General features: G+C 46.2%; 1 protein-coding gene across 2 annotated transcripts; it reads left to right on the top strand.

The window, feature by feature from the left end:
- Nucleotides 1-2,269: 2,269 nt before the first annotated feature.
- On the top strand, nucleotides 2,270-16,415 carry Ddx18 (DEAD box helicase 18). Of its 2 annotated transcripts, none has more exons than NM_025860.3 (13): nucleotides 2,270-2,459; nucleotides 4,082-4,369; nucleotides 5,647-5,757; nucleotides 8,056-8,191; nucleotides 8,460-8,560; nucleotides 8,655-8,969; nucleotides 9,979-10,118; nucleotides 10,923-11,084; nucleotides 11,687-11,839; nucleotides 12,732-12,845; nucleotides 14,503-14,559; nucleotides 14,857-15,034; nucleotides 16,112-16,415. In NM_025860.3, the coding sequence occupies exons 1-13, from the start codon at nucleotides 2,375-2,377 to the stop codon at nucleotides 16,252-16,254; spliced, it is 1,983 nt and encodes a 660-aa protein (NP_080136.2). In that variant the 5' UTR covers nucleotides 2,270-2,374; the 3' UTR covers nucleotides 16,255-16,415. The 2 variants fall into 2 exon arrangements, with proteins under 2 accessions (NP_080136.2, XP_006529857.1); XM_006529794.4 differs by lacking the exon at nucleotides 2,270-2,459 and adding an exon at nucleotides 2,535-2,682 and having other exon boundaries at nucleotides 16,112-16,411.
- Nucleotides 16,416-27,908: the final 11,493 nt, after the last annotated feature.

Below are 27,908 nucleotides of genomic sequence, written 5' to 3'. Positions count from 1 at the left end.
TGGGGATATGATTCCTGCCATTATGCCTAAAGACCAGGATTTAATCTTCAGTTCAACAATAACAACAACAACAAAGGTAAAGAAAGAGCCTTATTTCAGAGATTAGAGCAAGTGTGATCATTACTTCTAACGATTCTAAGGTGTTGGTACAACAGACTGATTTATCCCATGAATCAAAGCCCTTCTTCTCTGATTAAAATATAAGAATCTACATTTTACTTTACGACACTATTCTTGGTTCAAGGATCCCAGGAGAAATTTCAAAGAATAGCATGGGTAAAGCATAGTTGTGTAATTTAAATGTTCTCCACTCCACCCCTGTGTGTGTGTGTGTGTGTGTGTGTGTGTGCGCGCGCGCATGTTTGTGCATGTGTGTTTTCATCAAAGGATATCCTTGGATGTCAGAGTTCTTTGAAGTAACAGAATTTAATAGGATGACTCTACATAGATAGATAGATAGATAGATAGATAGATAGATAGATAGATAGACAGACAGACAGGATAGAATTTATTGGAATGACTTACAGACTGCAGACCAGCTAATCCAGCAGTGGCTAGCTGTGAACAGAAAGTCCAAGAATCCAGTAGTTGCTCAGGCCACAAGGTGGTCTCAGTTGGTCTTCAGTATATGCTGAAATCCCAAAGAAGTAGGTTCTAATGCCAGTGAAGAAAAGATGGGCTAGCAAGACCAAGGCAAGCAGGCAAAGACCATGTTCATGTCCTTATACCTTCCAGTGGAAGATGTGGCCCAGATTAAATGTGTACCTTCCAGCCTTAAGATCCAGATCAAATGTGTTTGTCTTCTTCCCTCAAAGGTCTGAACTAGAAGTGTATTCACCCACTTTAGACCAAGAAAAATAATCTTTCACGGGTGTGCCCTCCTTTTCTGGATTGTAGTTCATTCCAGAGGTAGTCAATTTGACAACAAGAATAGCCATCACAGATGTCAGTCACTATCCATCTTGAGACATGGTTTCTCCTAGACCTGGTCTTACAGGGATGCTGGCCTCTGAGCACCAGTACAACTGGCTTTCTTCCTATGAGAGGTAGATGGAACTCAGGGCTTGTATTTGCAAGGCAATCACTTTATAGACTAAGGCATCTCCTCAGCCCCAATTATAATACTTCTATAGACTTAGGAGTAATGTGTAGCTCCATTGAATGGTGACTGACATGAAAGAGGCCCTGGGTTCAATACCCAGAACTGCAATACTGAATTAAAGACTCTATCTGCATGCCCATCCCGGGACTGACTGACTGCTGACTCTCTCTCTCTCTCTCTCTCTCTCTCTCTCTCTCTCTCTCTCTCTCTCTCTGTCACACACACACACACACACACACACACACACACACACACACACACACACACACACACAATCTATGCACAATGGAGGCTGAAGGAAGACATCACCCAAATGTCCATCCTGAAACCAGGATCTTTCTCAGGCAGCGCACGAACTTCCCTGTCGGTATGTTTTCTGTAACTGTGTTTCTGTCTTCGTGGAAGTTGTGTAAAAATTCAGTGTTTTACCTATGTCATTCACCATACATCTACCGCAAACTAGCACAAAAGTGAAAGAAAGAAAGAAAAAGAAAGAAAGAAAGAGACGAGAAGAGAAGAGAAGAGAAGAGAAGAGAAGAGAAGAGAAGAGAAAAAAAGAAAAGAAAAGAAAAGAGAAAAAAAGAAAAGAAAAGAAAAGAAAAGAAAAGAAAAGAAAAGAAAAGAAAAGAAAAGAAAAGAAAAGAAAAGAAGAGTGCAACGCCCTGAAAAATTGAGGGAAAACTATACGGTGAGAAAAGACGTTTGTGTGATACAGGGTCCAAATTGAAGTGGGTTTGTTGTTGGGTTTTTGTTTTTGTTTCTTTAGTCTTTTTGTTTTGTTTGGAAGGCACTGGGGTGGAGGGGTGGAGTGCTGCCCTGTGGACCAGGCTGGTCTCAGCTCAGAGATCCACTTGCTCTTGCCTCCCTCACGCTGAGACTAAAGGTGAACACCACCATCCCCGTCTCCCAAGAAGGTTTTAAGACTTAAACCTCTTCTGACAGGATACTGGCACCTCTCTAGCAGTGAAGGGAAAGAGACTCTTCTGAGCCACAAGGAATTCCGTCTTCCAATCGGCTTTTTTATTGTGCAGTCTTGGTTTGTAAAACTCTGGGGCCATTAGCAAGGCGAACGGGTTCACAACGAGTCGTCCTCCAGTCGCCAGGGGGCGCTGCAGGAAATTCGGTCTCCAAAGGGAACCCAGCTCTCACCAGGAACTGTTTCCGCCCGAAGCATTTCCGCCCCGCGGGTCCGCAGGCTCCAGCGGTACACTTCCGACTTGCAATTGCGCACGTGCATCTGTCTCGGTGCAGACGGCTGGGCGGCCTGGCAAGATGTCGCAGTTACAGATGAAACTCCTGCGCAGGAAGATCGAGAAGCGGAATGCCAAGCTGCGGCAGCGAAACCTGAAGCTGCAAGGTGAGCTGTGCTGAACCCCGCACTGGCGAACGACGTGGGGAACCCAGGAACTCGGCGGTGCGCTGGGCAGCTTCCGGCGGGAGCCGGGGATGCGCGGCACGAGCAGGCCGCCTGGGTCCCAGCCCCCGTGGACCCTTCATTGGTTCTGCCCTTTGCCGGCGTGGCTTTCTCGACTCAGGGTGAAAGCGGGAGGCCTCGGACTTTCTTCCCCAACTTTCTATTGGCAAGAAAACCTGCAGATTACCCTAGACCCCCCCATCAGCATCTTTAGTCCCCACGTAGAACTTTGTATCCATTACGGTTCCCGACTTTCACTTAATTGCTCGATCTCATCCCCTGCCCAAACTTACGAATTGTTTTCCTCGGAGCTTTCCCAGTGATACAGCTCTCTCCCCCAAACCCGTTCTTTTCATTCCTGCAGCGATCCTCTTCATATGTTAGGCAGAACCCTCCCAGTGTTTTTTGTCGCGCACAACTTAGTGAATTCCTTAACGTCTTGGTTTTGGCACAAGGGCTTAAATGAAAAATTTACACATGTCACTTTCTTGTTGCAGTTTCTGTAGCTTGTTTAGGTTACCTACCTGTAGGGGTTCTTAGCCTTTGTAATGCTGTACCCCTTTAATACAGTTCCTCATATTGTGTTGACACACACACACCATAAAATAACCTCGTTGCTACTTCATGGCTGTAATTTTGCTATTATGAATCGTAATGTAAATATCTGGTATGAGACAACTGTAGTGGGGGTTGGGGGGTCGAGAGATCAGTATGTTGAGGATCGCTGAATAATTGTCTAGACCCACGCAATTTTCAACAGATAGTATTTGAAAGACATCCCAGAGGGGATGGTGGATTTTAGGCAAAAGTATTGATGTTCCTTCACTTAGTACCTGTAGAATAATTAATGCTACTTAGTAGCTACTTCTTGGTGTGGGTAATGATGTAAATTAAAGATGGTGTTGCCTTCATTCTCTTTGTATGAAAATGGAAAACTTGTGAGGATAGTTTGGGGCTTTAATAGGGTTTTAATGAGTGGTTTTCGTTTACTGAATTTTCAGTTCACCAAAGTCTAGGAAAGTTGGGTTTGAATGAAGTGAAATTATATAAGTAATAATTGTGGGAATGCGAAGTAAATATCATTCAGTTATATTTATCAGACACTTGGCCGTGGCTGTTCCAGTACTAGCTCTGTATACCAGGCTGGCCTCAAACTCATAGAGATCCACCAGCTTCTGCCTTTCATGTACTAGGACTAAAGGTGTGTGCCAACACCAGCAGGCCAAATGCTTAATGTTAAAATATATATTTCTCCTCATTGCTGTTTACTAATCATTTGATTTAATTATGTGATCTTGCTGACATTTTTCTGTCACAAATTTCTATATAGCCGTAAACAGATAGGGTCTTTTGAAGTTAAAACAACTTTCCTTTACTGACATTTTTTTTTTCCATAAAGAAAATGTGCCTTTTCTATAATAGAGTACCAATATTTGGTTTTAACAGTGAACATACAAGAAAAACTAAATGATTGGGGTTCCAGAAAACCCATAATTTCTCCTGTGAAGGTCAGTGTTTATAAGTAAGCTTTCTCTTGTCACAGTGTAAGTTCTGTTTTTAAACAGAAACATCAGACACAAGCCTGTCCCAACCTCAAAATGGAGATGTGCCTAAAGAAACAGGAAAAGGTGGAAAAGTGAAAAAGGCCCTGAAACGTTCTGTGCCTGTGGACTCAGCAGAAGCACAAAGTGGAGGCATGCCTGAGGAGACCTTGGAAAATGGCAAAGTTAAAAAGTCACCCCAGAAACTCACAACTTTAGCCAACGGAGAAGCAGCACCAACACCACCTCCTGATTCAGAAGTAAAAAAGAAAAAGAAGAAAAAGAGGAAAATGGCAAATGATGCCGGGCCTGGTAGGTTTTTGGTGTTTTGTTTTGTTTTAATATTGGTCATTCAGATAGCTTTTCAGCTCTTGGTCACTTTTCTCTATTGTTGTATGTGTGAAGCATCCCCTATGCTCACCACCATGAGTCTACCCTGGGAGCTAAAAGACACCTTTTATTGGTAGACAAGGGAAGTGGGTTTTAGGTTTTCCCTAGATTTGTATGTGTTTTAAGTTAGCTGCCCTTGGGAAAAGTTCAAATTTGATAAGAATTTCTTTAGATTTATAATACTCCACTATGGGTTTTAGGGAGCAGTTCATTGGGCTTTGTAAATAAACTGGATCTATCATCACATAGTCTTTTGGGTTTGTATATTTCCGTGATTTCGAACACAACATGGATCTATGATGGTGATGGGATGATGGTGATGGGAAGTATCTCCCAGGCTTTTCTGTGTGAAGGTACTTCACATTAATCATTCTTTGATCTCTTGATTTACTTGTCTTTTGCCCATATATTTTTGTAAGCCCTCTTCCCCATAAGTACTTACTTGCAGAGTCTGTAAGATAACTTGTAGGAAAGTTGTGAATAAATAAGACATTGATTTTTCAAGTGAGCAGATAGTACAGGGCACTGTGTGCCTTAGTCGAACATGTGCCTCTTTCCTCCTGAAGTGTGAAACTCACAATTGCTGCCCTGATACTGCTTAGTGGGATTTCAAATACCCTTCTTTAGAGGCAGGCGGTGTTAGTGTACGCTGTCAATCCCAGCACCCAGGAGACAGGGGCAGGCAAATCTTCGTTCAAGGCCAGTCTAGTAAGTTGAGCTCCAGGACAGTCAGGAAGGGCTACACAGATAATTGTTGTTGTGGGGGTGGGGTGATCCTTTTTTGTTTTTTGGGTTTTTTTGATTGTTTGTTTGTTTTTCGAGACAGGGTTTCTCTGTGTAGCCCTGGCTGTCCTGGAACTCATTCTGTAGACCAGGCTGGCCTCGAACTCAGAAGTCCACCTGCCTCTGCCTCCCGAGTGCTGGGATTAAAGGCGTGCCCCACCACGCCCATCACAGGGGTGATCCTTTTCTAATCTGGAATACTGTAATGTTTTAAGAAACTTTAAAACACTGTTTTATTTGCAAATCATTTATACCCCCAAAGTTTAAATATTAAACAAGCCTCTCCCTGAAAAAAAGTTTGTAACAAGTATCAAATAATGTTAAGCTTTGAAAAATGTATTTCTTTACATTACAGATCTTCTTTTCCCATTGGTTAAGTATAAAACGGTTTTTGTTTGTTTGTTTTTTAAACCAAGATACAAAAAAAGCGAAAACTGAAGAAAGTGCTGAGGCTTGTGAGGAACCAGAAGATGATGTGAAAAAGGCAGATGACAGCGAGGTGCCCAGCCTGCCCCTAGGACTGACAGGTGATGGCCAGGGACTTTTCCAGGTGTCTTGTCTTAGAAATGTCACCATTTCTCTGCATGACTAAAGGTCCTGTTGTGACCTTTAATTACCAGCCACCAGTGAGTTTTATATCTTTGTGCAGTTTTCCTTTATCTTCTGTTTTGTGGTACCTAGGCACTTTTCTCCAAACCCCTCCCCCTCCACTCGCCATACCCCACCCACCCGCTTTTTTCCCTTTCTCTATGTTCCTAATATTTAAAGTGCTTCATATTCTCACAGCTTCTGGGATTTAAGAATTTAGGCTGGAATCTGTTGCTCTACCCAGAATTAGTAGTAGGAGTTGTTTGATCTGTTCTTGGGAGATTTTGCTTGCTTGCTTCCTGCTGAGGTCTGACGCCAGTATTTTAATGTGTAAATGAGATCGCTAAGTCACTTGGTACTGTACTGAGTGCAGTCTACAGAGAAAATGCAGAAGTTACAGAAGTGATTCTTAGCCAGGACAGTTTGGCATCCCAAGTCAAGCAACAAGCTTTTCTCAGAAATGTCCACGTTAGCACCAGAGGTTGTACATTCCAAGCCTGACTGGGTAGTCCTGACATCTGTAGTGTGGAGGTGCCACACATCATCTTGAGTTACATAGGATAACCACTTGACCAGCATACACAAGGTCCTGAATTTAATCCCCCCACCCCCCCACACACACACACACACAAAAAGAATTCTCCAGCCCAGTGCCAATTTAGATGTTCCTTTTTGACAGTGGGGCTGTATCCCAATAAGTTTGCTGACGTTCAAGATAGAAGTCAAGAGTGCCCTGAACGCATACTACCTTCTGTAAAAGCAGCTTACTCCCCTGCGGTAACTGTTGTCTCCGAGGCTTACTGCTTCTGTCTGCTAACCTGGGCCAAGTCCTGGAAGCTTATCTAGGCCTAGAATGTTTTCAGTATCTTAGACGTATAGCTGAATAAGCTCACCTTTATTCTAGGTCTTTCTGAACTCTGGCTGGATGGTTGATTTAGCTGTTCCTTTCCATGTCGACTGATTCAAACTGGCTTCTTTCAGCTTCTGACTGAATTGTTCTGCTTGGCCTCATATGTTCTAATCTTCTAGCTCATTCTCTGGTTCATTCTATCTTCATCTGTGTCTAGCTTGTTTTCTTTCTACAACCTGTCTCTATTACGTCCTAGTAAAACTCTGTCCTCTCTTCCCCCCAGTATTTCTCTTAAGTTGCTTAAATTTCTGCTTTTGTGAGAACTGGGGATATATTATTCTGTCAAATCTTTCTCTAATTTGACATGGGTACTATTTGTACAAACTGACTTTATCGTCATTGTTTGGGATTAAAGGTGTGAACTAAGGGCCTGTCTATTACAGCCAGAGGGACTAAAGGTGTTAAGGCTGAGCCACACCACAACTAGAACAGGTTTGTCCAGTAAGCAGTACAGTATTGGGGTTCATGGTATGATTAGCCTTCACAGTACCCTGTCCTAAACATGCTCTCTGGGGCTGGAGAGGTGCTCAGCAGCGAAAAGCAAGGAATCAGAGACAGTACCCACAATAGTGTCTCACAACAGCCTGTGCACAGGTAGTTCTAGCTCCAGGGCGTCTACGGAGGTCAGCATTCATGTACACATGTCTGCTCCCAAACAGACATGTGGCTAAAAGGAAAATCTTTAAAAAAAAAAAAAAAAAAAAAGTCAGAGCTCTTATTTGGACTCTGATGGGGGAAAATCATCTAAGAAAGCCTGATTTATAAAAGCATTATGTATCTAGTAGTTTATCCTTGCCACACTGGAAACATGTTTTCCCACAACATCGGTCACAAGTCAGGGCCATCATTACTGCCAAGCTTATGTGTGTGGCACTTTGCCATTGTGTATGGGTGTGCACCACGCATGCCTAGTGCCCATGGAGATTAGTAGTCATTTTACTCCTGGAACTAGGATTGTGGATGGCTACGAGCTGCCATGCAGGTGCTTGGAATGGTGCCCAGGTCCCCTGCAACAGCAGCAAGTGCTCTTAATCTCTAGGCCATCTCTCCAGCCCCAGTGTTTACACATTTTTATGCTGTAAGACATTTCTTATTCTGTGGGTTTTTCTCATCATTATCTTAGCAGTGATTGGGCATTAGTGTCTCTCACCGTAAGATGCTCTTGTAAGGAGTGGGTAGATTCAAGCAGCAATATGACCACAGAGCTCTTGTAAGGAGTTGGGTGGATTCAGGCAGCCATGTGACCACAGAGCTCTTGTAAGGAGCAGGTAGATTCAGGCAGCCATGTGACCACAGAGCTTGCTGATAGTGAACAATCTCCTGCTAGGTGCTTTTGAGGACACTTCATTTGCTTCCTTGTCTAATCTCGTCAATGAGAACACCCTGAAGGCCATAGAAGAAATGGGCTTCAAGCGCATGACGGAGATCCAGCATAAAAGTATCAGGCCACTTCTGGAAGGCAGGTATGGCTGACACTGATACAGGGACATCCCTGTCTGCCCTGAGGACTGTGCAGTTGTAATATGTGTTCCTCTGATTTTGTTCTCTGTATGGATTCCTGTTTGGCTATACTGAAGACTTGCGTTATTTACTGGTGTATCCGTCTTTGTGAGCTAGGAGCTAGGCACCTGTGTTCTCACTTAGTGTCTAGAGCATGCCCAGAGCGCATAGTGTGGGCTAAGTACACATCTGCGTGAGTCAAATGAATATCCTGTCTTCTGCAATACTAAGGGACCTTCTGGCGGCTGCGAAAACCGGCAGTGGCAAAACCCTCGCTTTCCTCATCCCTGTGATCGAGCTCATTGTCAAGTTGAAGTTCATGCCCAGGAATGGTAAGGCCCTGTCTCTCTGCTGTTATGTCACTGGGATTTGTGTCTCATCTCTTCAGGACTTGTGGAGACAGCCCTCTGTCCCCTTGCCTTTTAGGAACAGGAGTCCTGATTCTCTCTCCTACCAGAGAACTGGCCATGCAGACCTTTGGTGTTCTCAAGGAGCTGATGACGCACCACGTTCACACGTATGGGCTGATCATGGGCGGCAGCAACAGGTCTGCTGAAGTGCAGAAGCTCCTCAATGGGATCAACATCATCGTGGCCACGCCCGGCCGGCTCCTGGACCACATGCAGAACACGCCAGGGTTTATGTACAAGAACCTGCAGTGTCTGGTTATTGATGAGGCTGACCGTATCTTGGATGTTGGGTTTGAAGAAGAATTAAAGCAAATTATTAAACTTTTGCCAGGTAAGTAGACGGCATCTGCATGGGGCTCACAGGGTAGTTAGAGGTCCGTGGTTGGTGATCTTGTAGGAAAAATAGTATCTTAATACCAGAATTTTACTATGGCCACATGAGGAATGTGGGCCTGTTGACTTCAGAAGTAGTTCTTTTCTGCTGGCTTCATACAGCACATTACCATAGCTCATAAACTAAAATTTAAATGCAGGGTCAGTAGTCTGGCCATGACCCTGTGCTTAGTGCAGTGTTGTGCTGAAATGATTGACATGAAGAAAAGCAAGTGTGGAAGCAAGAGTCAAGGGCATCCCTGAGACCTTGACCCCAGAGCTGCTGAGACTCGGCCTCAAAAAATAAACTAGGGCCCAGAGAGATGGCCCAGCAACTAAGAACACATACTGCTTTTGCAGAGACCCAGGTTTGGTTCCCATCACCCCACACCACACGGTCATCCATCACCTGTATGTAACTCTTAACCCTAGGGGAATCTACCCCTCTGGCCCCCTGAGGCAGCTTACTTAGTGTACAGACACACAAACACTTATTTAAAAATAAGTATACCTATTGCCTTTAAATATCTAATCTCTGATACTCTTGTGGACCGCAAACAAAGTGATGGCACGTCACCTGCGCTGTTTGTTTGTTCAGCCAGCTGTTGACAGGTGTGTGTGTATTGTTTGCGGCATGAGACTGCTAAAATTTCCCCGTGAACATTGACTACAAGTTGTAGGGTTATATAGCTCCTTTTCTTTTGAATAGTTTGAAGGAGGCATTGCTGGTGCCTGGAGAAGCCATAACTCCCATCACTCGGGTTTAATGTGCTTAAATTTTGTCCGTTTCACCTAAGCTATCATGTCTATAGACCTGAAATTCACATTATAACCTTACTCTTGGTGTATGTATCTCAGGGTATGTATACCAACAGCATATCCCCTCTTCCAGGACTCTCTTCCTAAAGTGTAATTGTGAAGCAGTTATGGGATTCTTTGGTAGGTTGGCAACCTTTGTGTCTTTTTAGCCCGTAGGCAAACCATGCTCTTTTCTGCCACACAAACTCGAAAAGTTGAAGACTTGGCAAGAATTTCTCTGAAAAAGGAGCCTTTGTACGTGGGTGTTGATGACGACAAAGAGGTTGCCACAGTGGATGGCCTTGAGCAGGTACTGTTTATGACTAGCTTAGTACATATTTAAAAGTAAGTAAGTGAAGCCCCGAAGGATTGTACATGGTGTCTCCTTGCGCTTCTTCAGAATGATCCACAGAGCACAGTGAGTGATGGGCGGAGTCAGAGTAGCAGACTTGAGTAGTGACTCTTTTGTATAAAATACTATGAACTCTGAATGACCCAGCCAACTTCTATTCTGTTATTGGAAGCATCAGTCACTACTAATTTTAATACAGCTAGAACTTTTTTTTAATAGTTGCCATGGGGTGCCAGGGAAGTTGGGTGGTAGAGGAAACTAGCTTGTAAGTACATTGCTGTGAAAGTCAGAAAAGAGATGCCAGATCTGAGTTCATGAAAACAAGTTTAAGCTTGAGAAACTGTGTGTGTGTGTGTGTGTGTGTGTGTGTGTGTGTGTGTGTGTGTGTGTAATGTCAGATGACTTCCTAATGGCTCACCGTTTGAATATTGAGAAGAATCTCATTTGAACCAGTGCTTGTAGACTCAGCTAATCTAGCTAGCCAGTTTGCCCCACTGATCCCATTTGCTGGGCATTGGGATTACAATGCTGGCTGCCACACTTACCCAGCATTCCCATGGGTACCTGTCCTCAGCCCTTTACTTGGCTGAGCTGAGCTGTCTTTCTAGCTCCAAGGCAAATTCTTCCAATGAGTAAACGGTTCTATATAATTGGAATTGTTGAGTTGGTATAGTCCTTAAACATGGCAGAAAGACCTTGCAGGATATTGCTGTGTTCGGTCACATTCTTTTATGAGTAACCTGTTTACTCACACCATTTCAGGGCTATGTTGTTTGTCCCTCTGAGAAGAGGTTCCTTCTGCTTTTCACATTCCTTAAGAAGAACCGGAAGAAGAAAGTGATGGTCTTCTTTTCATCTTGTATGTCTGTGAAATACCACTATGAGCTGTTGAACTACATTGACCTTCCCGTCTTGGCCATCCATGTAAGTGGTGGCAGGGAGCTTGTTAAGAACTGGGGAGAGCCTGTGCATTTGGGATTGGAGGGATTACTCCCTCTGAACACAGATCTGAGTGGTCCCTCTCCCAGATGATGAGTGGGGCTACATGGATCTGAAGATACCAGAGATTACTTGAAGATTAGATGGTGGGAGGGTCTCTCAAGGCTCAGCCCCTCCCTGAGGATCTGTAGGAGGCTAATGGTTGTTAGATGTTTCCTCAGTGGTATAGCCACTGGATGTGCCTGCAGTCCCCTTCACTCCTGGTTTTGTTCACTTCTTGAATCACACAAAGACATGAAAGGAAGAGGGACATGGAGGGAATGCGCAGGAGTGGGAGGGGCCAGGAGAGGGCAGTGGGGTCAGTGTGGGCAGAGTACTTCACACAGTAGTGTTATAACACAGGTAAGTGCAGGCTAATAGAAGACACCCTCCTTCTCAAAACGCTTTGGTCCAGTTGGGGAGATAGGGCCTAGGCTGGAGTGAGGATGCTCCAAAGTGTGGTAGCAGCTCCACAATTGGTTATTTGTACATTCAACTCTCACATACAACTTGAATGATTTTTGTGCTCTTGTTGATTTTGAATCTAGGGAAAGCAAAAGCAAAATAAGCGAACAACCACGTTTTTCCAGTTCTGCAACGCGGATTCAGGAATACTGCTGTGTACTGATGTGGCAGCCAGAGGGCTGGACATCCCCGAAGTGGACTGGATTGTTCAGTACGACCCTCCCGATGACCCCAAGGTAACTGGTGTCTTCGGAGTAGATCTGAGGAGTGCACTTGCCCAAAGAAGCATATTCTTTCACATCTGTGAGGCTCACCTGTACAGAACAGCCACTCTGTCAGCTGTAGGGTATTACTGGTGTTGAGTGTCAGAGACCTGTGGGACTCAAAGGGGTGTGAAGTGGTTTGAGTGGCAAATGTGACTTTAAGAATGCTAGGTCCTTAGACTGATAGGTCCAGCTGGTGTCTGGAGGAAGTAACATTGTGGAAGGAAGTCTGTAGAGTCTGCAGTAGGATGACTAACCATGTAAAGCCCAGGCATGCACGGTGCTTCTGTAACCCCAGCAGTAGCAGGGGAGGGAGGAGAATGGGGACAGACAGACTCTGAGGGCTTGTGGGGCCATCGAACTGAAACAGCAAGCTCCAGGTTCAGTGAGAGCCTGCCTGGACAAGCAAGGCGGAGGACCGCAGAGGCAGTCACTTGGCCTCCACCCGGCTTCCACACACACAAGCACTTCCAATAAACAATGAGCTATAATAAAGTATTGGCTAGCATTTAAATTAATTTCCTTAGAAAATTGCTTTGAAGGAGAACTATAATAGCCATTTTAATAGGTCATTGTTGATGTGACTGGCTTATGGGCTTTTCCTACAGTGTTGCTATGGCTGATAGGTGAAGCTCCTCTTGCTTTGGTGGCTGGCCCCAAAAAGGGGTGGTATCCACAAAGAGAGTGCTGGCTGGCCCAGAGTGTAGAGGATGTGACAGTAAAGTTGGCTCTACCCTGTGATTGGTACACCATGTAGTGTAGGTGTGCCAGCCTGCTTCCTTCCATTAAGGGACACAGTCAGAGTGCTAGTGGCAGACTCAAGAATACTTCATAACTTAAGCCAGACTTTCTTGCCTCGCCACAGGAATACATTCATCGTGTTGGTAGAACAGCCAGGGGCCTGAATGGAAGAGGGCACGCCCTGCTCATCCTGCGCCCTGAAGAGTTGGGTTTCCTTCGTTACTTGAAACAGTCCAAGGTAAAGGCCCTTGTTTGGAAAATCTTAAGTTGGGAGGAAATTTGTTGATACTAATTCTACCATCTCTGTAGATGTCAGAGTCGGGGTTGAATGGTGTCAAACAGTGCTAGGTCACTGGGTGAGGGAATAGAATGTGTTTCTACCTGGCAGCATGGACAGAAGGAGCAGGCCCATGGCTTTGTCCCAGCTGCGTTTCCACAGCAACTGTTGGAGGTTCTCCTTTCTGGTTCCCTGCTCCCCGGCTGGCACCCTGCAGCCTGCTGTGCAGCATCTTCCCGATCTCTCTCTGTCATAGACGAGCAGCAGATCTGTGCTCTCCCTGTGCTGGCCTCCTCCTCCCTCTCCTGACTCTTTCCAGCACATCCTGGTCCCTTTGCAGCTAGGGCTTTCCCATCTCAAGTCTCCCTATGAAGCTCTGCTTCGGCCTCAGCCTCCTGCCGCTCCCTTCAGGGCTGGCCACGGCCACTGCCTCTGCCTTCTCGGTCTTTTTGTTTAAGAAAGTGGTTTGTATATTTTCTGGTCTCCAGCTAATCCCCAACCTGCCTGGCTTTGCCCTAATTCCATCTTGCCAGGAAAGGATGCATACAGGCTGCATTTGGCCTCCTTGTTGCCAGGCCTGGTAGGTACATGACCGGCCTGCTTGTCCATGACACTGACACCATGACACCGTCTTGGCACAGTCTTGTCACATGGATTTCCTCCTTCCTACAGTATGACACAGATTCCTGAAGTTGCCCTGAGGCCCCTGCACATTTTGCCTCGCTGCCCTTGCCCTGGATCTCCACAGAATATTGTTCAGGAAGTTGTGCTCCCAGCAAATGCACCCTGACAGGTCCTGCATCACTTCCCTGTCTGTTCCGTGGGCTGCCACACATGACTTCCTAGGGCAGGGCAGCAGCCAGTCCTAGTACACCTCTTCTCTTCCCCAGTCTGTAGCACAAACACAGGTTCTATCTGTTTTCCCAGCTGTGTAAAGGCAATATTTGGTAAATTATTAGCAGAGCTGGCGTCATCTTGGCATGGACTCGGTGTCATTAGCACAGAAAACAGTGGTATTGAGACCTCTCTCCTGGTATAGGGGAAGAGGTGGTCATCCCAGGCATGGAAGTACATACTTATAACCCCAGCAATCAAGAAGCAGAGGCAGGTTGGGCAGTGGTGGCGCATGCCTTTAATCCCAGCACGTAGGAGGCAGAGGCAGGTGGATTTCTGAGTTAAAAGGCAGCCTGGTCTACAGCCAGGGCTATACAGAGAAACCCTGTCTTGAAAAAACCAAAAAAAAAAAAAAAAAAGCAGAGGCAGGAGGATTACAGCAGGTTCAAGGCCAGCCCTGCTAGAAAATAGGAAAAACATAGGTAATCATTTATCACCCTAAATGTCAGGGTCAGGGGAGCTGGAGCAGCTGCCTGCCTCTGCTCAGTTCCTCACCTCGACTTTCACGCTGGACCCATATGAACTCCGTGGAGATGGACTGCTCTGATGACGGGAGGTAGTAAGCAGCAAATCGCTGTCCCTGTCCTGGGGGTTCCACAGCCCAGGCATTTCTGTTCTCAGAACCAGCACTGTCCCTTGATGTCGCTGCTGATGGGACACTATAGTCTTCATACATCTAATCCTGAATGCCCCTCTTACTAATACCTAATTGTTTTTTCTCTAGGTTCCATTGAATCAGTTTGACTTCTCCTGGTCTAAAGTTTCTGATATCCAGTCTCAGGTACGCTTTCTGTTTATCTTTCTGGGGAAGAGATCACCTGCCCCAGTACTACTTTGTGGAGTTTTGCAGTCACTCCCAGCTCACTCCCGTTTGTGGATGATGCTGGCTTGGACTCTGAGGTCCTCCAGGATCCTTCCTACCTGGGTCCTGCTCTCAGGTGGGCCTGCTGGAACCTCAGTCTGGCACCTGTGCTGCCAGAGGCAAGGACAGGCCAACGCTGAATCAAGTGTGCTGGGACAGGCGCTTTTTGGATAACTGTTCTAATAGTTGACGTCTGCTTTTTTCTTCCTATTTCAGCTGGAAAAACTGATCGAAAAGAACTACTTTCTCCACAAGTCTGCCCAGGAAGCATACAAATCCTACATAAGAGCATATGACTCTCACTCTCTCAAGCAGATCTTCAACGTGAACAACTTAAATCTGCCTCAGGTTGCTCTGTCTTTTGGTTTTAAGGTCCCTCCTTTTGTTGATCTGAGTATCCTTTGTGACGTTGTGCTACAATTGAGGGGCTTAGCAGAGCTGCTGGGGCTCTGCAGTAAGTTGGAGTGTACCTCAGCTGCCAGCCACAGGCTCTGGTGTTCCCCCTGGCCATTGTGTGTCGACCTGCAGTAGCATAGAACATGGGACTTGTCACTGGGGTGGGAATTACCACAAGAAGGCAGCTCAGGACTTAAGTCTGTGTAGAACTAAGGCTGGTTGGCAGGGTAGCCCAGTGGGCAAAAGTGTTTGCCCAGCAAGCCTGGCACCCAAGTTTGACCTCTGGGACTCAGGGTGGAAGGAGAGAACCAAACATCTCCAACAGTTGCCCTCTGACCTCCAGTGTGTGCTGTGGCACACGTGGCCACATACATACATACAGAAGAATATTAGAGAGAAAAATATGACTGTTAATGAAAAGCAGGTAGTTGTGTCTTCAGGGTAGAGGCGCAGAGAGGTGGGAAGTAGCTGAAGAGAGGTCAGAGCTCTCGGAGTTCTAGCCCCGTGTGCCACCAGGTTACCTACACAGAAATGGCAAGGCTGGCCACAGAAACTTAACCTGAGCCTTGGTCTAGGGGAGGGACAAAGGGACCTTCTAGTTGCTTCCATTGCCGTGTGGTGCACAGATGTATGCTCGGATGTGCTTGAGTGTCGACCATATTAGTAACTCCTGAGGGGGTTGCAGGATCAGATAGATGAGCTTCACCCGAGAGCTCGTGGCAGTCTGCTGTAGTGAGAGTTGGGTTGTATGAGAAAGAATCACTGCCTAGCTCACGAGCCTCTCTGACTCTGGTCTCAGCAGACCTGAAAAAGGCATGCGCAGTGATGCGTGTTTGTTGTACTCTGTCATGATTATAGTGTGCTGATTGAAGCCACCACAGCTGACATTGGTGTTCATTTTGGCGTACAAGCCTATTGTCTCTCCTAGTCTCGCGCAGGTTCGTTGCACAGCTTCAGGCCCCACGTCTCCCTTGGTCAAGGGGAGTGTGGCAGAGGGGCAGTGCTGGGCGGGTTGGGCCTTCTCCTGCACAGCTGGTGCTCTCTGTTGCTTGGCCTCCTTAACACTTACCTGTAGATGTGAGCAGCCATGATGGCAAGCTTAAGAAGAGAGGCGGTGGTGGCGGATTCGGCTACCAGAAAACAAAGAAAGTGGAGAAGTCCAAGATCTTTAAACACATCAGTAAGAAGCCAGCAGACCGCAGGCAGTTCTCACACTGAGGCAATCTGCCTTCAGCCTGGACTGACTTTGCCCAGCTTCCCCCCTCCCCAGTACCCTTTAAAAAGGAACTTTATCACCTTTAGGATCTTTTTGTCTTTACTATGATGATAATATTTTATTTTTAAATACTTCCATAAAACAAATTTTATCACTGTTTTAATGTTTTTTATACCTTTCCCTCTTGGCATATTCCTGACTTTTACAGTGGGCTTATTTTGGTTGGTTGGTTGGTTGGTTGGTTGGTTGGTTGGTTTTCAAGAACAAGTAATTGGGCTGTGGAGATGAAGAGTCTGAGTTCAAGTTCTCAGAAACTACTTAAAGCACAGGCACAGTCGGGAGGGCCTGTATAACCTCAGCATCCCCACAACAAGATGGGAGGTGAAGAAGTGAATCCTTGGGTGACCAAAGCTGACTATGTTTAGGAGAGCACATCAGAGGTGGATACACTTCCGACCAGCTGGGACGACACTCGGGTATTTTAGACCCAAGTATAGGCATAAGCATTTAGAGAAAGAAGCTTTTTTTTTTTTTTAACTTATTTATTCTATGTAAGTACACTGTAGCTGTCTTCAGTCACTCCAGAAGAGGGCATCAGATCTCGTTATGGATGGTTGTGAGCCACCATGTGGTTGCTGGGATTTGAACTTCGGATCTTCGGAAGAGCAGTCGGGTGCTCTTACCCACTGAGCCATCTCACCAGCCCAAGAGAAAGAAGCTTTTAAAGGCAAAAGTGTGTGCTGGTACATTACTCTGCAGCTGCAGGGGGTGGTCATACACAACAAGCAGTTTAACAGAAGCTAAGATAAATTTCCTGGACATCTTGACCTCAGTCCTAGGATAGAGTTGAGTAATTTTCCATGAGATTCTCTCTCCATCAAGAAAATTAGATTCTAGTTAACCCTGAAACGACCTCCCTCAGCAAGGATACAAGATGGAGGAGCCTCTGCACTGTCTTGCCCTGTCACAACTAGATACTGCAATTAACAAGATGGAAGGCAAAGATCAGCTCTGCGGGAACAAGAGACATTTGAAAAAAGTGCCTGGGAGTCTTAACACTTACAGAAGCCAGCCAGAGTGGTGGAGTACCACTGAGTAACTACAAAGACTTTCCTGGATAGAGTTTTAGTGTGGAACAGGCTAGTCTTGAATTCACAGAGACCATACTGTCTTTGCCTCCTAAGAATGCTAGCATCAGAAGCATACATCACCTTGCCTGGCCAGAAAAGCCATTGTTTGTTTGTTTGTTTCAGAACTAAAGGGATACAACACTTGTAGAGCACTTGCCATGGCAGAATTAGGGTCTCTGAAGCACATAAGTGCCAGGCGGACATGGTGACCCACCTGTGGCGTTGATGCGCTCTGGGTTTGAAAGACCCTGTGTCAGTTACATGGAAGCACTCGACAGTGACTGTCAGTCTCAGACCTGTTCCCATGTGTACAAGTGAAAATGAGAAAGCAGAAAGGTGATGATGCTCATTCAGGTTCTTGGCAGCATAACGTGGGGTGGGGCTCCTCCAGCTCGGTACAGGGCACCATCCAGAGTCACAGCAGGCTGAGACTTTATCCTGGACAGTGCTTGGCATTTGGTCAGAGCTGACTTCCTTTGAGCCCTGTAAATGAAGTTCATTGTGATGTCTAAAAGTGAACAAGTCAAATTTAACAGTCAAATCTTAGAGGAGTCCTTACACTCTAGAATGTTCTCGGTGGCATCTAATTACAAAGTTGTGTTGTCAATGAAATCCAAAATTGCCAGATGTAACTATATTTTGACCCCTTAACTTCTTGGGTTTCTAACACCTCGCATTTAGTAATTATGGCTGCAGAGGTCTTTTCTGTGTGTGTGTGTGTGTGTGTGTGTGTGTGTGTGTGTGTCTAAGTACGGGTTGCCTTCCTATAGACTGCAGATGAGGCACTTGAGATGGTCTTATCTCATCCCTGGTAGGTTTAGCCAACCATTGATGGGGCAAGTAACCTGACTGGTTCTCATGTGGTTGCCTTTATAAAAGTATTGAATAGCCATATGTAAGCCTCCTGTTGAAACTTGTCTACTCTGATCATGGTTGACAGTCACTGTGTAGCTCTACCCGGTGCTCGCTTTATAGAGCAGAGCAGCCTCACACTGGCATCTGCCTCTGCCTCCTGTGTGCTCCAGTCACGGGCGGGCGTGAGTACCTGCCATTCTGCTGTAACCTTGGCCAGTTAAAAGGCCAGCACCGGAAATGATACTAATACATGCAGTCATCCACAAATCAGGATCCTCAGGAGGCAGATGCTCCGGCTTGCCTGAGGGGAGCAGCTGTGCCTTTGTTGATGCTTTGTGTGGGAAGCATGCTATAGGCAGCCTAGGATTGCTCAGTAGTGTCCCATTCAGTCTGTGGGTTGGTATCCACACAGGAGATAAAACCTTGGCCGCATGCCCTTTGGAAGGACGTCTTCCCCTCTGGGTTTAGCATCTACGCTTGTCAGTGTGTGGAGGAGGGAAAGCTTTTGGTTTTCAGTTGCTGTGCAGCATGTAGACTTCCTGTTTGGAAACCATGTTTCCAAGTCCCGGGGGCTACCGAGATCACTTCCTGTGCTGGTTAGTAGTGAGAGTCGGCTTGAAGGGATTTAGGATCACTGAAGCATACTTCAGAATGTTTTCAGAAAGGCCTAACTGAGGAGGGAAGACCCACTGGATGTGACATCAGCGGTTCATAGACCAGGGTCCACAGGGCACCACCATTCACATCTCTGCCTTCTGACTGATGCAGTGCGAGCAGCTGCCTCTTGACTGCCCGCCATGGTGGACCGTGCCCTCCGACTGTGAGCTACAGTAAACCCTTCCTTTACTTGCTCCTCCCAGGTATTTTGTCACACCAGAGAGAAAAGTAACAAATACAGTTCCCATTAGGGAAGCAAGCCGCCTGGGACCGGGTCTGAGTCACCCAGCCAGATACATCTGCTCAGACTGAATCAGACACAGGTTGAAGGAGCGGAAACAGGCCCCTTCTCTTCTGGTTCTGAGGCTGCCTGCCGCGTTGGGATCAGGAGGTTCCCGCTGAGCATCTAGGTGGCAGCTGCACTTGACATCACGTGCACAGGAGACATCGCCACCCACCTTTTCTCCTGAGTATGTTCTGGGTTGGTTCTCTAAAGGCATTTATCAAAGTGACACACATCTGTAAGTCCAGCTCTGAGGAAGTAGAGCAGGTGGATCAGGAGTTCAGGGCCATCCTCTGCTACCCAGCAAGTTTGAGGCCAGCTTGGGCAATCTGAGAATCTCAAAAAGATATTTAAGATAATTCTCTGATTTTTTTTTTAATTTTAAAGAGGATCCCATGTTGCATGTGCTGACACCAAACCCTGTAGTCATAGATGATCTTAAACTTTTGATCCCCTTGCCTTCCACTTCTGAAATGTTGGGGTTACAAGCATGTACCCCAACTGTTACAGTGCTGGCAAACGAACTGGGGGCTTTGTGCGTGCCAGACAAGGACTCTACCCACTGAGTGACATCCACAGCCCCAGGGTCCTTTTCTTTCTATCTTTTCTTTCTTTCTTTTTTTTTTTTTTTTTTTTAAATCATTCTGGCTTCTTCATCCATTCTAAGAACCCAAAGATGCAGCTTTTATGATTTGCTGTCTTCACCTCTGCTGTTTGTGAGCTGGCCAGGCAGCTCACTGCATCCCCACTCTCTGGGGCCACAGCTCCCTGCTCTGGAGCTCAGAGGAAGGAGTTATTTTCAAGTAGTCAGGTTTGGGAACATCTAGGACGAGTACACATCAAAGAAAGAACACAAGGCAAGCTCAGCCTGGAAGAGCCTGCCCTGGATCTGGGAGCTTCACAGGCATTAGGGGGCGGGACTGCTGCCTCCGTGGGGATTGTCATCTGGAGAAGAGCGGACCAGAGAGAGAGTATCAGCCTCCAGGAGTTTCTGGATCTTGTGAGGGCTCACAATGGGACACTGAGGTAGTGGCTTGCCCTCTCTGGGCCCTGTCTCCTCATCCATAACGAGGAAGGGACAATAGCTCCAAGGATCACAAGCCATCAGCTCACAGAGGCCAAAGCTGTCAAGATCGGTAGTCAAACAGAAAAGGTCCCCCCTCACACCTCCCCATCAAGGAGGTTTTAAGGTGCTTTAGGCCAACAAGCTGTTTAAAAGGAGCCTTCTTGGAGGTGACGAGATGAGGATAGCTCAGTAGGTAAAGACAAATGTATCCAAGCCTCATGACTGGAGTTTGAACCCCAGAGCCCACAAAGTGGAAAGAGAGACCCGACTCCTTCCAGTTTTCCTCTGATCTCAACATTGCAAGCACTTGTGCACAGTTTTCCATGATTCTGCCTTGTGGCCAGCAGAGGGCCTCCAAGATAGGCCCAAGCCAAAAAGGGCAGCTACCTTGACAGCACCTGCTGAGTTGTCAGGAGCAACTTGGGCCTGGAGCTGTGGAGCTTTCGTTTGTGTTTGTGGGAAAGCACTAAGCAGGGGAAAGACCTGAGTGACATTGCCACGCCCTTTCACCCTCAGAGTGTTGGGAGAGATGGATCTGACACCATGTCTATCAGACTCTAAGTTAAGTTTCATACCTTGAGCTTCTCTGATCTTGCATCTCTCAGGAATACCTCGACACCTAGTTTTCTTGACCTAAGCACTTCCTGTGTTGTACCATCACCAAGCATCTGAGCAGCCATGAGAAGCACAGTGTCGATGTCATCCTGGTGGTAATAAGGATATAATACAAATCAGAAGAGGCCATGGCAGCTAATAAGTGTCCTGGCCCAGATTCAGGCCTGAATCCACCCCAGAGCTGAGACTCTTCCTCCCTGATTAAAGCTAGCTGAAGATCTTAGTTAGGGTTTTACTGCTGTGAACAGATACCATGACCAAGCCAAGTCTTAGAAAGGACAACATTTAATTGGGACTGGCTTACAGGTTCAGAGGTTCAGTCCATTATCACCAAGGTGGGAGCGTGGCAGCATCCAGGCAGTCATGGTGCAGGCAGAGCTGAGAGCTCTACATCTTCATTTGAAGGCTGCTAGTGGAAGACTGACTTCCAGGGAGCTAGGGTGAGAGTCTTAAAGCCCACACCCATGGTGACACACCCTCTCTGATAAAGCCACACCTACTCCAACAGGGCCACACCTAATTCTGCCCCTCCTTGGGCATATACAAACCATCACACTGAGGTAGTCCATTCTTCCTGCAAACGAATAACAGTTGTTATCCAAAGACACAGGCGGGAACAAGAACCGGAGTCCAAATGTAGGGCTGTGTGTGAGAGCAAAGACCAAAGGCTTAGCCTCAAGCCTGGTGCTACATAGATCACAGTAGACCAGACACCACAGGAGCAGTGCCCTTGACCTCATCCTCGTAGCATGTATTTGAGCATCTGAGAAGAGTCAGGGGTGCAGGAGCATCACAAGTTCAAGACCAGCCTGGTCTATATAGTGAATTATAGAACCACTATTATTGGGTGATGATATTGAACTGTTCACATGGACACACTACATTCTCAGCATCTTTAGGAGTCTAAAAGGTCAGACTAAAGGTGCAGCCAGATGTCTGGATAACGACACTTTGCCAAGCCTGACCACCAGAATTTCCTCACATGGAGGAAGGAGGAACCAGCCCATAAATTGTCCTCTGACCTTTTCACACATATACTACTTACCCCCCACACCTCTACACACATATACTACCTACCACACTCACACACACACAAAGCATATAAATAAATATTTTTAAACCAAGATCAGAATAGAAAATATGGCACCAGAGAGATCTGAAAAAATAGCACAGCTGGCTTTGAATAGGTAAATGGGCACATAAGCCATACCTTGTGTGCTCTAGAGCTGGAGAAGGCAAGGAAGCAGGCTCTGCTAAGCACCCCTGCAAGTTTAGATCTTCTGACTCTGTAAGGCTGTGTGGAGGTAGGGGTGCTGTGTGTGTGTGTGTGTGTGTGTGTGTGTGTGTGTGTGTGTGTACCATCCATGAATGTGGGAATCAGAGGACAACTAGAGGAAGTCAGCCCTCTCAATGTGGAGAGGACTAAATGAAGGTTATCAGCCTTAATTGGTTTTGGTTGGCTGTCTTTGTCTTATTGCCTTGAGACAGGGTCTTTCAGTAAACTTGGAGTTAAGATCACAGCCAGCAAAGCTCGCTCAGTGATCCTCCTGTCTCCGCAGCATGGGCACATGCTACATGTTTGAGTTTTCCTGTGACTGCTAGTATTTGAACTCGTGTATACATATGTATATGAGCATGTGTATAAACATGTGTATACAGCAAAGGCTCCTATCCACTGAGCTATCATCCCAGCCCCTGTGTTTGTTTTTCTATACTTATATACATTATGTAATGATTGAATAAAAACAATTAGCATTTCCATCACCTCAAATTGTTCTTATTTTTTTGCAATGAAAATATTGGTTTTAATTTTTTATTACTTTATTATAATTATGTGTGTGCATGCTGTGTGTGCCAAGGCATAGCCATAGAGATCAGAAGAGTCGATTCTCTCTTTCTACCTTTGAGTGGGTGCCAGAGACCAAACTCCAGTGTACAGACTTCACCAGCTGAGCCATCTCACTGGCCTGGGATGGAAAATATTCTTCCTTCCAATGCCTTTTGGTGATAAGAGTTAGGAGTACTCAGAGTTTTATTCCAATTTCTTTCTGTTCGTCTCTATGAATCTGTTTTGTGTGGTGAAGTGAATTACCATGGTAACATGAAATGAGCAGTGGGTGAACTTAACTGCCCTGTTGAAGGTGCCTAGGAGATAATACCAATAATCTAAGAAAGTCTCTGGGAGTAGAATTAAAGCTGAAGACAGAGGATGGATGGGTTCTGCAGACCATCAGGAAGTGCTGGTGTCACCAGCTCAGATAAAAGTCACTGTGGGAAACGACACCCATCCTCAAGTGTCCACCTACCCATCTCCAATCCTCTATCCCAGCTGCTCAGCTGATTAATGCAAACTGTGGGGGAAGCACTTGCAACTCAGAACAAGAAAAGGATGCTTCCCAGAGTCATCCTGAAGGAGCTCTTGGAGGCTACGTAGCCAGGCCAGAAGATAATCCAGACACACACACACACACAGAGATAAATCTGTGGTGACTCCAACCTAAAATTCCAGTTACTCTGGAGGATGACACAGACCAGACCTGTGAGTTAAGGCTAGTCTGGGCTACCTAGTGAATGCCCATTCTGGAGAAAAGGACTCAGATGCCCCAGACTTTCATGACACAGGTAGGTGGTGAAGTGCCTTAGTTACTTCCTCTTTGCTGTGACAAGATGCAAGACAAAACTATTCAAGGAAGAAGGGCTTCGGGGATCACAGTTTGAAGATACTATAAGGTCTCAGACAAGGGGCTCAATGTGACATTGAAGCGGATTGTCCTTTTGGATAAGAGATTCCTTAGGAGGAAGGTGAATAGCACGGACACACAGACAGCAGCATGGCAAGAGCTCCGTGGAGAATCCAGGCCCATGAGGCAAAGCAGGGATTCACCATCACATGTTCGAGAGACAGTGGAGGTCTAGGGCCATATGGCTGGTGAGTAGCCTGTGCTACTTGCTTGTAACAAGACTGACTGTTCCCCATGCAGCGCTGGAAGAGATATCATTCATCTCTTTGGTTATTGTGTATCCATCATTTGAGATGTGCCACCTGTAGACCCTAGTTACCTAGGGCCTTGAGTAGCCTAGAGTTTGTACATTTCCCCAGAGGAAGAAGAGAGGATTACAGGTTCAGAAGCAGACACTCAGTAGGGTCCCTGCCACTTCCCTATAGGGGTGGGAATTACCCAGTCAGCCATGAGGATGGAGAGAGGAAGAGGCTGAAGCATCAGGTCAGCATAGTGTGAGTAGCCTCTAGCCTAGACCTTACAGACACAGCCCATCCCACCTTGGAAGGGGCGGCAGGGGAGTGAGGCGTCTGGTCACACTGTTCCTTCCGTCAGGAAAGAGAGAAATGGATGCTGATGTTCAGCTCACTTTCTCCTTTTTATTCAGCCAGGGACCTCTGCCCATGGAATCATGCCAGTCACGGGGTAGGTCTCTACACCCCAGCTAACCCAATCACAGGCATGCTCAGAGGTGTGTCTCCTAGGCGACTCTAGATCTTGTCATATATTATGTCCATATCTGATCTATCTGTTTTAGAGATTTGTGGGCTACTTAGAGAAAAATATATTCTACAGTATTTGACTGTCATGTTCTGATCAACTAAGAGTCACATGTCTGGGCAGGTGACCCATAAGACTGGAGAACATTGTTCTCTCTGCTCAGCTTACAGCACACCAAGGAAATGGGACTCTCCAAGACCTTCTCTGCAGGTCTCAAGTTGGGAGAAGGCAAAACTTTAGGGTTCTCAGAAATTAGAATGTCTTCTGCCCCAGGGATCTTGGATAGACCTGGGGTTAGGAGGGCAGAGGAAGCGACAGGTAGGCATTCATCATGGAGTGGGAGGTAGAACAGCGAGGTTTTCATTTTTAAGTTAGATTTGTTTTAGTTGTGTTTGTGTTTGTCTGTGTGTGTGACTGTATGTGTCTGTGTGTGTGTGTGCGTGTGTGCGTGCATGCATGTGTGTGTCTCTATGTATGTTTGTCTCTGTGTGCATGCCTGTGTGTGTGCATGCGTGTGAGTGTCTGTTAGGGAGGTGGCATATGTACAATAGTGCAAATGCCTTCAGAAGCTAGAGGCCTGAGATCCTCTGGAACTGCAAGTATAGTTGATGATGAGCAGCTGATGTGGGTGCTAGGACCTAAACTCAGGTCTTCTGGAAGGGCAGTAAGGACTCTCACTTGCTGAGCCATCTCTCCAACAGTTTTGTAATTCTAGTTCCAAGGGCCCAGCATCCTCTTCCAGGCTCCTTGGGAGCCAGGCACACACAGCATGCTTACAGACATGAAGGCACAACACTTATGCATGTGAAATAAAAATACATCTTAAAAAACACTTTATGCATTTCTTTAAGACTTTATACAGTCATCACTGATCAACATGTGGCACTTTGGAAAGCTATACATCTGTCCATGAAACTTATCCAACATTATTTTGCTGTTTCTATTTTTCTAACTATGGTGCTGATCAAAGCCTTAGATGCCAGTGAGTATGGCTTCCTCCCCCGGGGTCAGCTTTGGACCTTTCTGTTTCCCTGGTTCTCTAGAAAGGTAAATGTCAGCTTTGCCTCTCTTTATTAATCCTCCTACTTCAAAGAACAGAGTCCCTCTGGCCTGGGCTGGAGATGTGCCATTCCGAGGTTAGAACACCACACTGTTGTCTCCTCCCTTAAGAGTTTATCCAGTTGGGCCTGTCAATCACCTGATCTGGAGTCAGATACCAAGGAAAGCCGACTCACCTGAGAGGTAGGAGAAGTAACCTTTCTTTTGATAGGATGCTGTTCATGTTTCCATCTGTTGCAGTGATCTACCACGCTGATGCTTGCTGGCTCGCTGGCTTACACTTTGTTTGTTTGTTTGTTTTGTTTTGTTGTTGTTATTTGAGATAGGGTTTCTCTGTGAAGCCCTGGCTGTCCTGGAATTTGCTCTGTAGATCAGGCTGGCCTCGAACTCACAGAGCTCTGCTTACCTCTGCCTCCTCAGTTCTGGGATTAAAGGCATGTGCCACCACTGCCTGCAGTAGCTAGCTTTCTTATGTATAGCCCAGGAAACCTGCTCAGAATGGCGCCATGAACAGTGGCTGGGTCCTCCCACATCCATGAAGATAATCAAGACAATCCTTCACTGGCATGTACACAGACCAACCTGATAAAGAAAATTACTCAACTGAGACTCCTTTTTCAGGTGATTCTAGGATGTGCTAAGTTGATAGTTAATGCTAACTAGAACAGATACTAGACTAGTCTTCCAACGGAGACACTGGCCGATCTCAGGGCATGCTTTCCTAGTACTTACAATGTCCCCATTTTTTCCCCAGAGCCCTCCCCATCCATCTGTTCACCATGACTTGTTTACATGTGGCCTCTCTCTTCTGTTCATCCCTTGTCCCAGCAGCCGCCAAGGCTCACAGTTTGTCTGCTCCATTATTCTCTCTTAAACCCTAATAAAATTGTCCTTGACTTCCTTCGGAGTCTATTTCTAACTTCTTTTATTAATGGAACTAAGAACCCAAAAGAGGAAGCCCCGCCATTTAAGAATGGCCATTTTCAAATTATAAGCCTTGGAGTTCTTTGATTCATGCTGTCACCTAAGTGCCTCCTTTGCTTTTTGAAGCTAGAAATGGAATCTAGGGCTAAGGGTTCCATGACAAGATGTGGGGTTGGAGTCTCTGGTCCTTACTGATGAACTGAGGGTCTGGGATGTACATTAGCTGCAAGAGGAATGGAGAACATACTCGGGCTTCATTCCAGCCTTCCTTCCTAACTTTACTTTCTGTGAGCTGCTTAAAATGCAGAAAAGGCAAACACTGTCTTCTAGTCCCTCACCCATCCTGTCTTGTGGGTATGTTGTGTGTGCATTTTCATGTGTATGTGCGAATGCGAGTGGAGGCCATGGGTGGATGCTGGATTTTTCTCAAGTCATTCTCCACACTATTATTTATTGACTTTTATTTGTTTATTTAGTTAGTTCAGGTGGTGTGGCAGGAGGGGGTGACACTATTATTGGAGAAACAAGGACAAACATCTGCTCACCCCAGACATGAAACTGACAATGAGAGACCAAATGGAGTTCAAACTCCATCTTAGAGAATTTAAATTCAGGTAAACTAACAGGCTGCTACCTAGCATTAGTTTCCAAGTTATCCCCTAACAAGACCAGCATCTCCAGGTTACTCTTCCCCAACAAAACCGGAGCCTAGCTCCAGTTTCTAGGCTAACCCCAACAAATCCAGCATTTCCAAGTTAATTGCCAACATGCCAATGCCCAAACGACCACTAATGCAGAGGGAAGCAGAAGTTAAGTTTATGGTTTGACTCCCAGCACCAGCCAATTACGTTAAAGGCCACAATAGCTTTCCAATTAGATGCTTGCCAGGCTAGAAACACTCACCTCTCACCGCCCAGCCCACATCCCAGCTTATGGCTTTCTGGAAAGCTTTACCCTGGTAGATGTTCAGGGCTCCTTTCCACCAAAACCATCCTGCATGTTGGTGGTAGGCTGACGGGCCCAAGCTAGCTCAAATAAAGACCCTGTTTTGATTTGCATCAGACTGGCTCTTGTCCATTTTGGGGGTTCACTGTCTTAGTCAGAGTTTGTATTCCTGCACAAAACATCATGACCAAGAAACAAGTTAGGGAGGAAAGGGTTTATTCAGCTTACACTTCCACATAGCTGTTCATCAACAAAGGAAGTCAGGACATGAACCCAGGGCAGGATTTTAGAGGCAGAAGCTGATACAGCAGCCATGGAGGGGTGCTGCTTACTGGCCTGCTTCCCCTGGTTTGCTCAACTTGCTTTCTTATGGAACCCAAGACTACCAGCCCAGGGATGGCACCACCCACAATAGGCCCTCCCCCGCCCCTTGATCACTAATTGAGAAAATGCCTTACAGCTGTATCTCATGGAGGCATTTCCTCAAGGGAGGCTCCTTTCTCTGTGATAACTCTAGCTCGTGTTAAGTTGCTATACAAACCCAGCCAGAACATTCACTAACATTTCCCCAGTACTACAACAGACCAAAGTAAGGACGTTACCAAAGTCCAACTTGGTATGT

This window comes from Mus musculus, chromosome 1 (assembly GCF_000001635.26).
Source record: "Mus musculus strain C57BL/6J chromosome 1, GRCm38.p6 C57BL/6J".
In the NCBI taxonomy this organism is placed as follows: domain Eukaryota; kingdom Metazoa; phylum Chordata; class Mammalia; order Rodentia; family Muridae; genus Mus; species Mus musculus.
Note: the sequence above shows the minus strand (reverse complement) of the source record. Positions and strands in the feature narration are given on the sequence as shown.